The sequence below is a fragment of the Lichenostomus cassidix genome, chromosome 1, assembly GCF_008360975.1.
Source record: "Lichenostomus cassidix isolate B80296 chromosome 1, HeHo_3.0, whole genome shotgun sequence".
In the NCBI taxonomy this organism is placed as follows: Eukaryota; Metazoa; Chordata; class Aves; order Passeriformes; family Meliphagidae; genus Lichenostomus; species Lichenostomus cassidix.
Window position 1 is genome coordinate 14,860,092 of NC_139479.1, and position 15,112 is coordinate 14,875,203.

General features: G+C 41.1%; 1 protein-coding gene across 4 annotated transcripts in view; it reads left to right on the forward strand.

The window, feature by feature from the left end:
• Positions 1-15,025, forward strand: part of MAP3K15 (mitogen-activated protein kinase kinase kinase 15) — an 82,556-nt gene extending 67,531 nt beyond the window's left edge. For all 4 annotated transcript variants that reach the window (XM_085051037.1, XM_085051045.1, XM_085051054.1 and 1 more), the window contains 11 exons: positions 1,807-1,964; positions 5,308-5,491; positions 7,972-8,149; positions 8,829-9,003; positions 10,597-10,782; positions 11,198-11,303; positions 12,484-12,694; positions 13,518-13,630; positions 13,787-13,884; positions 13,987-14,063; positions 14,551-15,025. In XM_085051037.1, the coding sequence (XP_084907163.1) occupies positions 1,807-1,964; positions 5,308-5,491; positions 7,972-8,149; positions 8,829-9,003; positions 10,597-10,782; positions 11,198-11,303; positions 12,484-12,694; positions 13,518-13,630; positions 13,787-13,884; positions 13,987-14,063; positions 14,551-14,665 (1,601 nt within the window). In that variant the 3' untranslated portion in view covers positions 14,666-15,025. The remainder of the gene's footprint in view (positions 1-1,806; positions 1,965-5,307; positions 5,492-7,971; positions 8,150-8,828; positions 9,004-10,596; positions 10,783-11,197; positions 11,304-12,483; positions 12,695-13,517; positions 13,631-13,786; positions 13,885-13,986; positions 14,064-14,550) is intronic.
• Positions 15,026-15,112: the final 87 nt, after the last annotated feature.

Here is a 15,112-nt window from a genome sequence, read left to right on the forward strand (position 1 = left end):
CTTGTTTGCAACTGGATTGATAATTCTGAGATATGTACAGGTCTTTTCTCTCTGGAAAACAGTATTTTCAGGTTTTGCCTGCTTTTTTGCCATTTTTGTTAGGCTGGTTCAATGCAGTTATATTCCATGGAAAAGAGCTGCACTACCACATGCTGTGATGTACTGTGCTGCTCATTTCTGCAGGATATTCTGTGAACTTCTAAGTGTATAAAGGGGTTCCATAAGGTAATAGTTAAATCATGGTGAAAAACACTTTTGTAGCTTTTGAAAGTCTGTCCAAAATTTAATTTTGGCCCAGGAAGCCACTATTGTGGCTGATTGCTGTTAGGGTTGGAGCAGGTACTAAGGGAAAATCATTCTGGTTTTGCCTGTATTTTACATACTCCTTAGTGAGTTTTAGCTGCTGATTGTCAGTACATGGAAAAATGGTATCTTAAGAAGTCACCATACTGTAATAAAAGGAGTTAACTCTTTCTTTATGCCCTTCTTTGTTCTCTTGCAAGTTTCCAGCCTTGTTTGTGCCTTTGACATGTAATTTGACAGGTGAATGAATATTTTAAGTTATCATTTTGGATTTAAAATCAGTAAGCAGGTAGCTATACCCCAGAAGGCCTTAAAAGGTCTTTAGCAATTTTTTTTGTTCTGTAACTTGGTACACAAACCCTAGATTTTAGGCATTATATAATAAAATCACATGGTTTGAAGAATCAGATTTCTCTTGGTTTAAACATTATGTCCCTCCATTCAAGACACACAGCCTGAGGGCAAAGCTGTGGCTTGAACTTTCATTCTGCAGCAGTCACATTCAATGAACATAATATATCCTTTTATCTTCACCACATGTCCATTACTTAGTAGCTCACAGCTCTACCACAGTGTAGTTTTATTGCATTCTTAAGAAGAAAAATAATTTAATTTTAAAGATGTCATAACACAGCTGGTAGAAATTCAGGGGGGGAAGTACTGTAGTGTTCAAAACACTCAAACATCAAGAGGTTGGTGGTGGTGGTGGTGGTGGTGTGGACTCTTCCTGTAAAGACCTCATTAGCTGTGTTACTGAGTGGTTCAATAACAGTGATACCAAATTGATGTTTTATTTAATTTTTTACTGTACTGTTCTTTATCAGTGTTATTACTACTATTACACTCAGATTATCTATAGGGAGGATCTTATTTTGTCAATATATGTAGCTTTAGAAATTCTAACAGGTTGGTTTGCTGTTTTGTTTGGTTGGGGGGTTTTGTTTGGGTTTTGTTTGTGATTTTGTTTTTTGCTAACCTTGGATGTCAGAAATGCCAAGCACATCCAAGACATCCTGGAATTCTACACAAATTATAATGGATTGCCTTATTTATTGCCCTGTATTTACAAAAATAGCTTTCTTTCAAACTGTTTGAAATTCCTTGTCACTAGTGTTCTCATTATTGGGGTAGAATAAGAAAATTATTCTCATGAAGACTATCTGTCACTTCTCAGATTTTGTCATCTCTTATATGCATAATTTTTAAAAGTTGGTGTCTGCAAACATTGTTGATCCAATTTTTTTTTCCTGAGGAAGCTATTGGATTATGTGGTGAGTAGACTTTCAGCAGTTTGAAACCTTGTGTTAGAAAGTAGGGGCAAAAAGTTTATGAAAAAGATGTTAAAACATAAATTTGTGTCTAGTTTTCAGTGCTGATATGGAAAATTGAGTATTTTGGCCATACAGGTTGCATTTGACAGTTTTTGGCTTGCTGAGTGTTGTGTTAATCCTCTTTAATAAGTATGAAGACCATACACTTGACTACTGTTTTTGTCCTGACCAGGAACCTTGCAGTACATGGCTCCAGAAATCATCGATAAAGGACCACGAGGATATGGTGCTCCAGCTGACATCTGGTCACTGGGCTGTACCATTATCGAGATGGCAACAGGCAAACCTCCATTTCATGAACTAGGGGAGCCTCAAGCTGCAATGTTTAAGGTAAATACAGCTTTTTTTGCTTCAGAGTTGATGAATTTTCAAATATAGCTTAATTTTATCATATGAATTGGTAGTAACATTGGGTCACATGGGTTGTTTTGCACAAAGCCATGGTCTGACCTGTGTTTCTAACTCTAACTGAAAGATCCTTCTCTTCTCTAAGCTGTGTTGCTGCAGGGGGTAATCAGTTTTTTTGGTGCTGGAAATAGGTCCTGACTCAGAGCAGCAATCTGAAAAATGAGTGAAGACTTATGAAAACTAATATTCTCTGCTGTCTTTTTTCATCTCCTGCCCTTGGTTTATGATTTCCTTCTTGTAACCTGTCTCCCCAGTAATGACAAACAAGTCATTTTTTCAAGCTTCCTTCCCAAAGGAAAACCTTTCTTTCAAAGGCCTGGTCTCTGCAACATGTTGGAAAGGGCCAAGGGAATTCCAGAATTTCCAGTATGTACTAAATTCTCTATATTTTACATTCCAAATCCTTCAGGTCAGAGCTACCTTCTCAATAAGCTGTTGTCTCTAGTACTTTGTTTCTCTTACTGCATCTGTTTTCAAATGCACAAATTAACACTTGAGAATTCTTCAGATAGTTTTGATAATACAAGTTAAAAAAAAATTACTTGTTCTAACTCTATAATTAACAGGAGTGGAGCAGCTGTGATGTGATTATGTATCAGATATGCAGACTACAAATTTTTGATTCTTCCATTGGCTTGCAGTAGACCTTTAGTAAAGCACTGAAGTTTTCACTTATGCTTCAGAATTCTTATTCTTATAGTGGGGGAAATATCCATAACCCAGCAAACTGTTTTAAATTACCAATATTGTAATTTTTTCATGCATCCTGTTGAAAGCCACTACGTGAGCATTAGTATCATCATTAATGGAGCCATGGTGGCAAAATCAGATCTTTATCAATAGGTATAGACATCTGTCTTGCAGTTCAGCATGACATGTAATGCCAGACATCACACTAGACCTGTGAGTTGTCCCATGCGCCACAGCTAAAAGGCAAAGAAAGGGGTGGTTATGGGTTTTGATGCAGTTATTTCAGTGGTATATATGTCACCTTGGTGCTCTCAACGTGTGACATACCTCAAAAGAAGCTGCCTGGGTGAATGTGGTTTGACTCACTAAAGCTTTCCTGAGGGAGCCATGGAAAGAAGCTTTTTTCCACATCGCTGTAAATGTCAGATACAATTCTGTTGGCAGATGCCTTTTCATCTTATGTATCTGGCATGTAGTTGAAGTGTTCAGTGAGTTACACATCCTATTTTTCAGCACAGTTTGTTGAATGCCCAGGAAGTGCTGGTTCAGTTCTGGGGGCTCAGTGAGCTCTGTGCAGGTTCATGAGGTGAGCTCTGGCAGGATGGTGCTTGTCCTACCTGCTCCTGAGAAGCACTTCTAGGCTACAGAGCTCTGCTCTGAAGTCTCTGAGTTGGAATTTTTGAAAATGCATTTTTTGCCTTTTCTTTCTTCAACGATGTGGAAAAGTTTTTAGCATTCTAATTGCAGACTGTGTTACTGTACTACAGGCAGGCGTTGGTTTTTGTTTTCCTGTTCCTTGGCTCTGCTGGGACCTGTTTGGAGCTGCATCTTGCTAGGCATCAGAGATTACAAACTGTGTTTTCTTTTTCTGTGTAATGAAAGTAAGCAAGCTGGAAACTGGATTTGAAGCAGGCTGGCTGGGCAAGCATGTAAAAAGAACAGAAGTCTGGAAAACTTGGAATATCGAACTTTAGAAGTCCCCACCTCCATGAATGCATGCTCTGTTGTGTATAGGACAGGTGAGGAGAGGAAAAGTCTGTCTCCCTGTGCAGTCACTTTAGAAAATTGCAAAGAGTTGGACAAAGTGGAGAAAAGGGGCTATAATAACCTGAGAACTGGATAGTTCCTGGCTGGGTGTGTGTTGTATGGTTATTTATCATTATGGTATTTATTATGTGGGCATAGAATGTGTGCATCTGTGTCTGTGTGAAAAGAGCCCAAACAAATGACATTCAGTGAAGACAAAGTACTCTAATGGTTGCTTACAGAATTTGCAGGTGATTGTGATGAAATTCACTCCCCGTGAGCAACAGAGATTAAGATAAGATCAGAGACAAGCTGTCAAACTTCCTGTCCCTGGTTTGGGATTTTCCTAGATATATGTTTAGTGCATATGGGTTAAACCTGGCACCAGAGTGCTGCCAGTTTGTGACCCTGAGTCTTGAATGTTCTCAGAGTCATGGTTTGGAAGGCCTTAAAGCACCAGTAGCATTTTATTACTGGACTGTCATTCAAACAGAAGTAGGACTGCTCAGCATTTTTTGCTTCAGCCTCCACTGAAGCTGAACCAGTATTGTGAGTGCCTAATGGTGCCAGAGTGTGTTAATGCAGCTCTGTAATGAGATTATTTGAAAGCGGCTGGCACTTGTTTAACTGCTGGGCTTCTATCTTCCTTGTGGACGTTATCTTTGTGCTTGCTCTCCAGGATGTGTTTTGTGTAAAGATTTTGAGACTACAAGCCATAATTTCTCCAGACATGTGCATACAGTGCACACAGGTTATACAGCTCTGGCTTCCAAACAGTTCTGCCAGATTTCCATCAGAGAATAAGAAGGCAGTGAGGAGCTGGAAAAATCACTGGGGAGCAATCTGTAGAAGCACATTTTTCGTTACTGAAAGACAGAGTCTTAAAAGATACTCCATTTTAAAAAAGGAGTCATTACTTCAAGAGTGGTTTAACAATGATCTTACTAAGTATTTGGACATCATGTGTTTTTCAATTAAATTACACTGAAAGGCAAGGGAAGACATCTGGCCCTAGAGCGGGGGTGGTGACAAGGTCTGGCAAGGTCACTGTGCGTATTTGTGCAAGGAAATTTGGCAGTGGCAGGAGCAGAACAGGTGCAGCCCCAGCCTGCCGGTGCTAGAGGAGGAAATTATTCCTGTTCTTGGGCACAAATGTGCTGGAGGAGGCAGCAACTGAGAGACACAGTACTGGGCAGGGGTGCTGGGAAACCTGTGCAATAGCTGGAGGGATTTGTGGCTGCTAAGAGAAGGAATATTTGAAGCACTTGGTGTCAATAATGCCCCGATCCCAAGACTGCCTGAAAGCAGATTAATAGATACATCCATACCTTGACATTTATGTAACATCACATGGATATTCACACCATGTTTGCAATGAAATAAAACAGGATTAGAACCTTATCACTTCCCTGCTTTATGTGGGTACCTGGATCGCTCCTTTTCCACAAGAGTCAGGAGAAGTGTGAACGATCCTATTATAAGAGTTTTGGCCCATGGTCTCCTTGCAGTTGTTTCATAAAAATAATTAGTACTTGTGTTTTACTTGTAGGTTGGGATGTTTAAGATACATCCTGAAATTCCAGAAGCAGTGTCTGCTGAAACAAAGGCCTTTATTTTGCTCTGTTTTGAACCTGATCCTGGTAAACGTGTTACAGCATCTGATTTGCTCAGAGATTCTTTCCTGAAGCAAGTAAACAAGGGCAAGAAAAGCAAAATTGCATTCAAGCCCTCAGGTAAGGAATTATCAGCCAAATCCAAGTCAACAGCATCATTAAGTGTTATATAAAAGATTGGAGTCATTAAGCACTTTCTTTTACAAAGGGCATTTCTTGTGCCAGGAAAACAGCAGGAACTTGGCTGTTGAAAATGTCTGTGATTTGTAATTACACATATTTAAATTTAATAATTCCCAGAAAATACAGTGTCTTGCTTATTTTGTATTTTGCTTGCTGAATTCTCCCAGGCCTGTTTTTCCTCTCCCCAGAAATAAATGCCTCATTTGTTGTATATTAAACTTAGAAAAGTGACATTTGACGAAGACTTGGCAAAGCAGATCTGCATTTTAGATTCACAATTATATACACTTCAGAGGTCTGAGCTTCACAGAGTAGGTGTTTGGCACCTGAAAATGTGGGTCTAGTAGGTGTTTGGGTCAGCATTTTCAAACTTGATACATAATATGGAAATTTGGCACGAAGGTGCTGAAGTAGCTGTTGAGTGGGTTGTTTTGTTTTATCTGCATAGCATGTTTCTTCTTCCCTCCCTCCCAGATATATTAGCCACTTGCTCAGTGATAAGATAATGAACCTTAATATAGACCTGCCAAATAAATCATATGAAGGAACTGTCTGTTTCAAAACAAGGAAAGCCATTGGTGTTGCTGTTTCTTTCCCCTGTCTGCACACACACACACACTCCCAGTGCAAATTGAACTGCTTCCTTTTTGAGCTTTTCCTCCCTCAACAACTAACTTTTGAAAGAGGAGAATTCTAAGGATAAAAACTAGTGAGGAATTTTTACCATCTAGCTGAATTGGTTTCAGTGAGAAAATGGGCATCACCCCTTGTCCTGAGGGCACTGAGAACTCCAGTCCCTGCAGTTTCACTGGAATAACAGGAGAGTTCCTACTGCTTAGTCAGGGCAGTGGCATTCAGGAGCTGTTGGCAGGCTGTAGCCTTCTGCCCCACAGCAATCATCTTCCCTTGTGGCCTTTCAGCTCTCTCTTGAGAATGTCTCCCTGGAAAAATTGCATGGCATTAGAAAGTGTGGAGCTTGCCTTGTTAGCAGCCTCAGGAGCAACTGGCTTTATCAAATATCAGGAGAGGTGCACCACTCCTTCCTCCTGCCTTCCTCCTTTCTTCACTTCTGCTCATTGATGAGGTTACAGAGCTCCTTTGGGTGGCCTGAGGATCTCTGGTGCAGCAGGGAGTGAGCTCAGTGCTGGCCATGGACACAGGCAGAGTGGGCAAGTGGAAAAGAACTGTGCATTGGATGAGGAGAGGGAAAGGCACCTAGCTGACTGCAGCTGAGTGTGAGCTTCTCCTTGCCAGAGCTGAGGAGAGCTGTGCTGGCTCCTGCAGCCATGCCCAGGGGGAGTTTGATGGCCAAGGCAGGTCCTGGCCCAGAACTTACCACAGTCCCAGCCGCAGCAGTTCACCACCTTCTTCCTCTATTGTTTCCCTCACCTCCAATTTCTTCAGCTTTGTCCTCACCTTTCCATCCCATCCTTATCCCTTTTTTCTTTCCAATAATAAAGGCAGCCCAGAGCAAATCTTAGTCCTTACTCTTGGGACAGCAGCTCTCAGTTTTCTGTCCTGAGATGCCTTGCACTGGCTTTTACAAGGTGTCATATATTGTTTCATTTCTGTGACTGTTAACCTCAGCCATTTGAACATCAGTCATAGCCATGGAGTCAGAGCTTTCTGAACAACTTTTAACTTCTAGCTCTCTTCCTCCCTCACCTCCACAGCATTTGTAGAGACAAGCATCAAAAACTTTTGTCATTTTTTAGTTCCATGGGTATGTGCACCCTGGGTTGACAGAACTTCTTTACCTTTCCTGTCACACAGCTGTAAACTGGCAATCAGGATTACAGCAAACTCTAAATATCTGGGGTTTTTTTGTTTGTATTTTATTTTATTTTTTTTCTTACTTTCAAGATGAATTTGAAAGGGACATGAGATTTCCTTCAGGCCAGTGCTGAGAGAGTCCTTGCTGAGGGCAGGGGCACCTGTGAGTGAGGCAGGTATCTCAGGTGTGGAGAGGGCAGTTTAATGCCCATTAACACAGTCAGGCAGAGATGAGAAGGGCAGGTAGTAGAGTGATCTCTGCTGAGAGAGATGGCTGTGGTGAAGCAGCAGATGAACCTGTTGGTTTGATTCAGGCTCTTTAAACTGCCCATATCCATTTGTGCCACTTCATGGGACGAACCCCAAGCAGGACTCAGTGTGTGTGTGAGAGAGGGTAACAAAATGGCATTTCCTATGAAGAGCTGTGCCATCTTTGGGTTTAGTAGTTAATTTGTTAAAACCTTTTATTGATTATGCATGCAATGATTTTGAGTTGTGTAACTGCTTTTTATCAACAAGGTTACTTCTCTGTCAGCCATTTTGCAAAATGAGGCCTTGATGTCACTGAAGACGATCACAGCTGTTTAAAGCATGTTGCCCTTTTTGGCCTAGTTCTGTCACACATTTTACAATGTCTGTTCTAGATTATAATCGTAACACATCCCTCCCACTGCCAATCCATGGGGAACAGGCTGGCAGTAGCAGCAGTGAGCACGGCTCTGTTTCACCAGACTCTGATGTACAGCATGATGTGTTTTTCGAAAGGCCAAAGAGATCCATTTCAGAGATTCAGACAAAGCATCCCATTTCCCATTTACTAAGGTAAAATATTTACTTCTCACTCAGTGCTCTTGAGGGATTATGTTGATTTAATTCACATTTTATTTTACTTGAGGGCAATTTTTTCACATAATGGTTAGGTAAGCAGGTGTGTTAATCAGTGAGTTGCATATTCAGGTTACCAGTTAATGTAAATATTGCTTATATTTAATAACAAATAATTGTTCTTCTCCTTTAAGGTTTCCATGTTCTCATATACTTTTTTTCCTCCAGTGAATAAACATCAGTGGTCTTATTCACTGAATGGATATGGATTCAGGAGTTAAGTGAAGAATTGACCCTTCCATGTAGCCATGAAAAAATGGGGAAAGGGGAAGCAGAAATAGTGTTCTGCTTCTCCCAAAGTACAAAGCAATACTTTCAAATGAGTGTGTTACAGTATGGGTCCAGAAAAAAAATGAGTAGTTTCAGCTTTCCTCCCCAAAACTGACTGACATTAATGCCAGTTTCTTAGCAGGGGGAAATCAGCCATGTGGGTTTTGAGCCAGCAGAGGATCTGAGCCATCTTCTGTCTCAGAATTAGCATGTACCAGTCTGATCAATCTACTGCTGTAGTTTCAACTGAGTTTTTAACCCTAGAAGTGTCCTTGCTGCCTTCTGGCAGTGCTGGTGCCTTGCTAATGCTGAGGTCTCTTGTGCCTGTGCCGGGTGGCTGACACAGCATCCCTGACGAGGGCTCAGCCTCGGAGGACAGGAGTGCCTCGCCTTCCGTGGAGGATAAGGATTCCGGACTGTTCCTGCTGCGCAAGGACAGCGAACGCCGAGCAATTCTGTACAAAATCCTGAAGGAAGAACAGGATAAAGTGGCTTCCAATTTGCAGGAGTGTATTGCACAGGTAATTTCATTGCAGCTCTCCTTTTCGTGTGGCAAAAGGAAAATAATAAGCCAAGTAGTAGTATTTATTTTCTGAAAACAAATAAATAAAGGTGCTTGGATTGTTCCTTTTGAATGTCTTTAATCTCTGAGACTTTTAAGTGTGTGAGCTGTTTGCTGTTGTCTGAATGGGTAGCAAACACCACCTTTTGGCTGCTAATGGGCTCTTAGTTTTATTTGAGGGAGATCTTTGGGCATTTTATGTGGGATTGTGGTTGGTGGGTTGGGTGGTTTTGATGTTGTCTTTTCTTTCAGCTTTTAAGGACATGGAGCTAGAACACCACATAGCAATAGGTGTGTTCTGCTTTCAAGGTAGAGAACTGATTAACAATTTTTGTTAAGACACTGTTAACTAGGTGCCAAGATCACAGTACATGAATCTTAAAATGCTAAGAGGAAAAAGAAAAAAATCATAAACTGGTTAATGCACAGCCAAACATTGCCACATACCTGTAACAGCCTTTTCTGCTTAATGTCTGCTTCTGATGTGCCTTTCCCATAATTTATTCTTACTAAAGCTATGGTTTTTCACCTGGACTGCACTCCCATGAAGGGGAGGCTGCTGACTCTTGGTGTGGTGTCCCCAGCCAGCTGTTGACACTCGTGGTTCAGCTGTCAGGTCCTGCTGCTCCACGGCCAGCTCTGCACAGCCCAGGGTTTGCTGCTCCCCATGCTCCCTTCCCTGGCAAACTGCACCACTGGGGCTCCTGTAGGGCTCTACAGACCACAAACTCAGGCTGGAGAAGCAGCTGGGGTAAATTTCTGCTCTGAGCTTAAACTGCAAAACAGCTGATAGCCTTACAATTAAAATTCAGAGTTAGAAATAATCAGGGCTCCACATATTTTCCACAATGAAGGATTATTTGGTAGCAGCAAGTCCTGGTTCAGTCTCCAGCTGTTTCGTAGCAATGCTGTAATCAACTCTTTTCCATAATTTATGTAATACCTTGTAATTACACAGGTTGTTCTTACAGACACTTGGATGGCTTTAGCTGTGGGGGTTATGGACTGCAAATCATAGAATGAACACTGGTGACTCATAGTGTCATTTTAGACCTTTTTTTTGACTTGGGATAAATGCATATATAAACATAATTTTTTTCCTAAGGAAATCAACTGTCTGCATGATTAGATATAAGTCCAGATCCAGTTTATTGAAAGGATAGCATCTAAAAAAAATTGATCTCTTAGTTACTCATTTTGCCGTTTGTATGGAGGAGAGCTGCCCTCTGCAGGAATTGTGAAGGTATAATCTGCACAATCCTACATTGCAGGAATGTGTAGATACAATCTGGAACCTCTTCCCTTTGTGACAGCCACAGTAGCAGTAGACTTACAGCGTTTTTTTTGAAAACAGAACTCACTCTTAATTTTTTTTAATAGGAAAAGATTTTAATAGGAAAAGACTTTGCAGAAACAAAAGTTTGGTGATTCAGCGCATTCTTGTGAAATACACATAAGCAAAACTATGTAACCCTAAGAATATTAGTGCTACTAAATAGATATTTCATGACTCTGGGATTTATTTGATATACATTCATTATCTTTTCTGCAGAGCTCTGAAGAACTGCAACTTTCTGTGGACCACATCAAGCAGATTATTGGGATTTTAAGGGACTTCATACACTCTCCTGAGCAGAGAGTGATGGCTTCTACTATATCCAAGTTGAAAATGGATTTGGACTTTGACAGCACTTCCATCAATCAGATTCATCTGGTGCTGTTTGGATTCCAGGATGCGGTGAGTTCCTTTCCTGGTGCAGGGGCAGAGGAATTCTTCAAAGCATCACAGAATGGTTTAGATTGGAAGAGACCTTAAAGATCATCTATTTCCAACCCTCCTGCCATGGGCAGGGACACGTTCCACTACATCAGGTTGCTCCTGGACAGAGCTCACCTCAGGGATTTGCAGCTTCCCCACTGTTCCTCACTCCTCTCCCTCCTTGAACTGTAGAAACATATGAATGTCACAGTCTGGTTTGAAATGGTTTGAAAGCTGTAGCCTAAGACTGTCAAATCTGTTGTTTAGACTTTGAAAGGTGGGAGGGTTTTAGTGCTGCATGCAGTTTTACCTTACAAAGCTTACTATGACTATTGGAAAACATGATTCTTCTTCCTAAGGTGTGAGCAAATGGTGTTTGCTGCTACTTTTACAGGTGAACAAAGTATTAAGGAATCACTTAATAAGACCCCATTGGATGTTTGCAATGGATAACATCATCCGCCGTGCAGTCCAAGCAGCAGTCACTATTCTTATTCCAGGTAAATCAAAGCAGCTGAAAATAATCCTCTTTTTAAAAAAAGGTTTCTCACATATCAAAGCGTTGCAGCAAATGGAACAGCTCAGCTGTTTAATCTGTCAGCATGCCATTAACTGCACCCCACGTGCCACTCATCAAAGGCACAGGGTCAGAGTGCTGCTCAGAAAGAAGTGTTGATCTGGAGGATTAATGCTGTACTTGCAGTACAAAAGCACATAATGAGGAGATAACCAGTGTTCTGCCCCCCCAGTGTGGTCCAACCATGACAAAAAAAGGCAAATTAAATTCAGTCCATGCTGGAGTTTTTCCAGTAAGAAAAAAAAATATTCTGTACATATTAATGACATCCAGGGTGGGTAACACTGCTCAGGTCTGGTTATGTATTCTGAAAAATTATTAATTAATGAGCTGTGGAACAGATGTGTAGAAGGGAGTGCATTTATACAAGGAAGAGGATGATTCTGGCCCACAGACGGACAACAGGGAAAATCACTAGGATAAGGAGGATAAATGTCTAAGAACTGTCTAGGAATGAGTTAGGTTGGAAATATGCAAGTAATTGTGTAACTCTTTTAAATGCTGAGCACCCCTTCCAGTATAGGAATTTCCTGAGAGACTTAGTGACAGTGAGCCCTTTCAGTCCAAAGTTGCCACAGCTTTTAATGCCAAATCAGCCAAATTTTTCAGGGCTTTTACTTGTACTAGAGAAATGGCAAGTGTTCCTTGGCAATAAGGATTGCCACCCACAGCAGGTTCTGAGAACTGGGGCTAGAAATACTACGTGGAGAAGAGGAATTCTTTGTACACTCATTGGTCTAGGCATTAGGGGAAAACACCAACTTTTTTTTTTTCCTTTACTGTTTAGGAAAAAAGCAACCTTTCAAGGGTTTCTCCTTAACATATTTTATTAACTGTCTTATTACTCATCTCATGATATTTGTCCCCACTACAATGGTGACCTACAGCTCTACCTTTGCTGTTGCACTGCTCATTCTAGAACCAGTGCCAGAGAATCTGTGCTCTAGCTCACACAAGACTTCACTGCCCCTCTGCTCAGTATTGCAATAAAGCACATTGTGCAAACAGCCTCCCCCACCCACAGTAAGGAAGAACAAACTGCACGACCTCTGCAAACAGAATTATCCAAAAAGTCTTGTTCTTCCCCTCTTTCCTTTTACCAGAGCTTCACACTCACTTTGAGCCAGCATCAGAAACTGAAGGTGGTGACAAGGACGCTGATGAAGTGGAGGAGAGTTTCCAGCCCTCTGAACAAAACGGGGCTGAGGATGCTGCCATCACATCTGGGGTCAGCACCCTCAGTTCTGTGGTGTCACACGAGGCTCAGCAGCAGCTCAGCCAGGAGCTGGGCAGACTTAAACACGACAGCTTAAGGTAACCCTCCTGTAAAGATGTATGTTCAGGCACTCTTTGAAAAGCTCTCAGACCTTGCTTTCCACACTGATGGGTACATTCTTAGCCATAGTATTCTCACCTATTGCCTTGTGATAAAGCCTTCCAGGAACACTGGAATTCACTGGTATGACAACTGAACATCCTTCAAAACAGCTTATGTTTCTGTGTAATTAATCTTTTAATTGTAGAATGTCACATTGGATTTCTACTGTAAAGTAATAAGGTTTGTGCAACCATGCCAGTTTCCTTCCTACTCCTTGGATGCCCTCTGCCTCAGTGTCAGTGCCCCAAAGCTGTTCCTGCAAGGAGAGGCCAGAGCAGCTCTGTCCTGGCTCACAGGACAGGCTGCCCTCTGAAGAGCACCAGCAGAGCTCAGCAGAGCCCTGCCCTGTTTCTCGTGGGTTCCGTGCCTAGGCTGCTGCCAGGGTGCTAACAGCTGAAGTTCCCATTCTTCTTCATGGATGTGATGTAAATCCATGATTAGAAAGTCCCTGGCAAAACATCAGTGTTACATTATGCAGTAGTAAATTACAGTATAAAGGCAGCAACTCTGCCCAGGGAGGCTGCAAAACAGTAGGAACAGAATTTATGAGCTATTTAGTAAATTCTGCAGGTGAAAGCCTTCAAGTGGCACCCCTGAGTGTCAGACAACCAAAATGAAATCTCTAAGCTATTAGAGATGTTACTTACGACAGTACCTCACAAATGCCTCTGTCCTGTGGTACTCATTAAAAATTATAGTATTTTTTTCAGTTATATTTATTCTCACTGTGGTTCTGTTTGATCTCTTACATGCTACAAGGCTTTTGGAAAACCTTGTTCAGAAGGAGAAAGAGTATCAGACCCTCTTACGACAATCTTTGGAGCAGAAGACTCAGGAATTACACTTGCTTCAATTAAAACTTAAACCCAAAGGTATGAGGAGATACTGCAGTTACACAAAAACATATGGGATCATTTGTTAGTTGAAAGGATGCACAATCATATAGCTTAAGCTTCAGTTACCTGAAAACAACCACTTTTGCCCTAGTTTTGAGGTCTGTTAACCTCAATGTTTGTTTTCTGTTAAAGACTCCCAATGGTCTGCAGCAACTTTTACACAGAATGCAGACCCTGAGCTCATGAACTGGTTGAAACAACAAGGAGCAGACTCGGATACCATTAAGAGGGTAAAAAAAAAAAATCCCATTTTAAAAACCATCATTTTAGTCATCATTAGCAGTTTGGTTTCAAATAAGGAATATTTATTTATGAATAAATTTACCTTTCAGTTTGCTGAAGAAGATTACACACTAAGTGCTGTCCTTAATGATATCACCAAAGATGACTTGTGGTACCTTCAGCTGCGGTAAGAAAGTGCTTGTTAGTTCATTGTTTTAACAAAATGTATTTTGTTAGAAACCTTTTAAAGTTTGGTTATTCAAATAGGTGAGTGATAGTTCAGAGGCAACTGCTGTCAGTTTCATCTCAGATTTTCTGATAAAGGTTTTCCACATCTTAACTGACACAACTACACCGAGGATGCTTCAAGCCATCTGTTTTGGCATTTATCAAGGTTGGGACCTGTTTCTGCACCCTTCAGATATTGTAATTACAGGGAAAACAGGCATAAAAAGAACTTGGTTTTCCTACCCATTGATTTGAGTCCTTGTATCACCATTCTGTTAACCCCTGGCTGACCTGGAAGAAGTTTCAGCTATACCCATAGAATAGTGTAGTTTGCTATGTACTGTCATAACTGGTCTATCCTTGTGATTTCTAGGTTTTTCTTCTTGTTCACTTCAAAGCAGTGGAGACGAGGGAGTTTTCCCTAACTGTTCTCTATTTCCATGCAGGGGTGGTCTTCGCTGCAGAATCTGGAATGCAATCTTGAACCACCGACAAACATCTGGCAGGACCTCAGCACAGGTCAATGCTTTGGAAGAACACAAAATGGGAAAAAGCAAATGAAATACATTCCCAGCACTTTAATTGTTAGATGTATATATGTACAGTGGCCTTGCAGGTTTTGCACAATTACGTAGCTTGTTTGACCATCAGTGTATTGCACAGTGAATAGCAACAGCTTTTAACTCTGTATCAATGCATTTAAATTATTTATGACAAGACTAATGCCTGTCAATGTAATACAAAACACCAGCTAAGCAAAAACCCATCTGAATTGGCTTCAGCATTGGGAAAACTACCACCTTAAAATGTGTTACAGTTCTGCTGGCTGATGGTTTGAGCTGGGAGTGGATATGCTAGAGCATGTCACCTCATTGTAGATGGATTTATATAGCTTTTTGTATTAAAGCTCCTCTCACTGAACCAGTGATAAAAGCCTGGTGTGATGTTTTCAATTAGTGACTTTTCTGCAGCAAAACCAGAGCATACAAACAGCATTGTTGGTGGGTT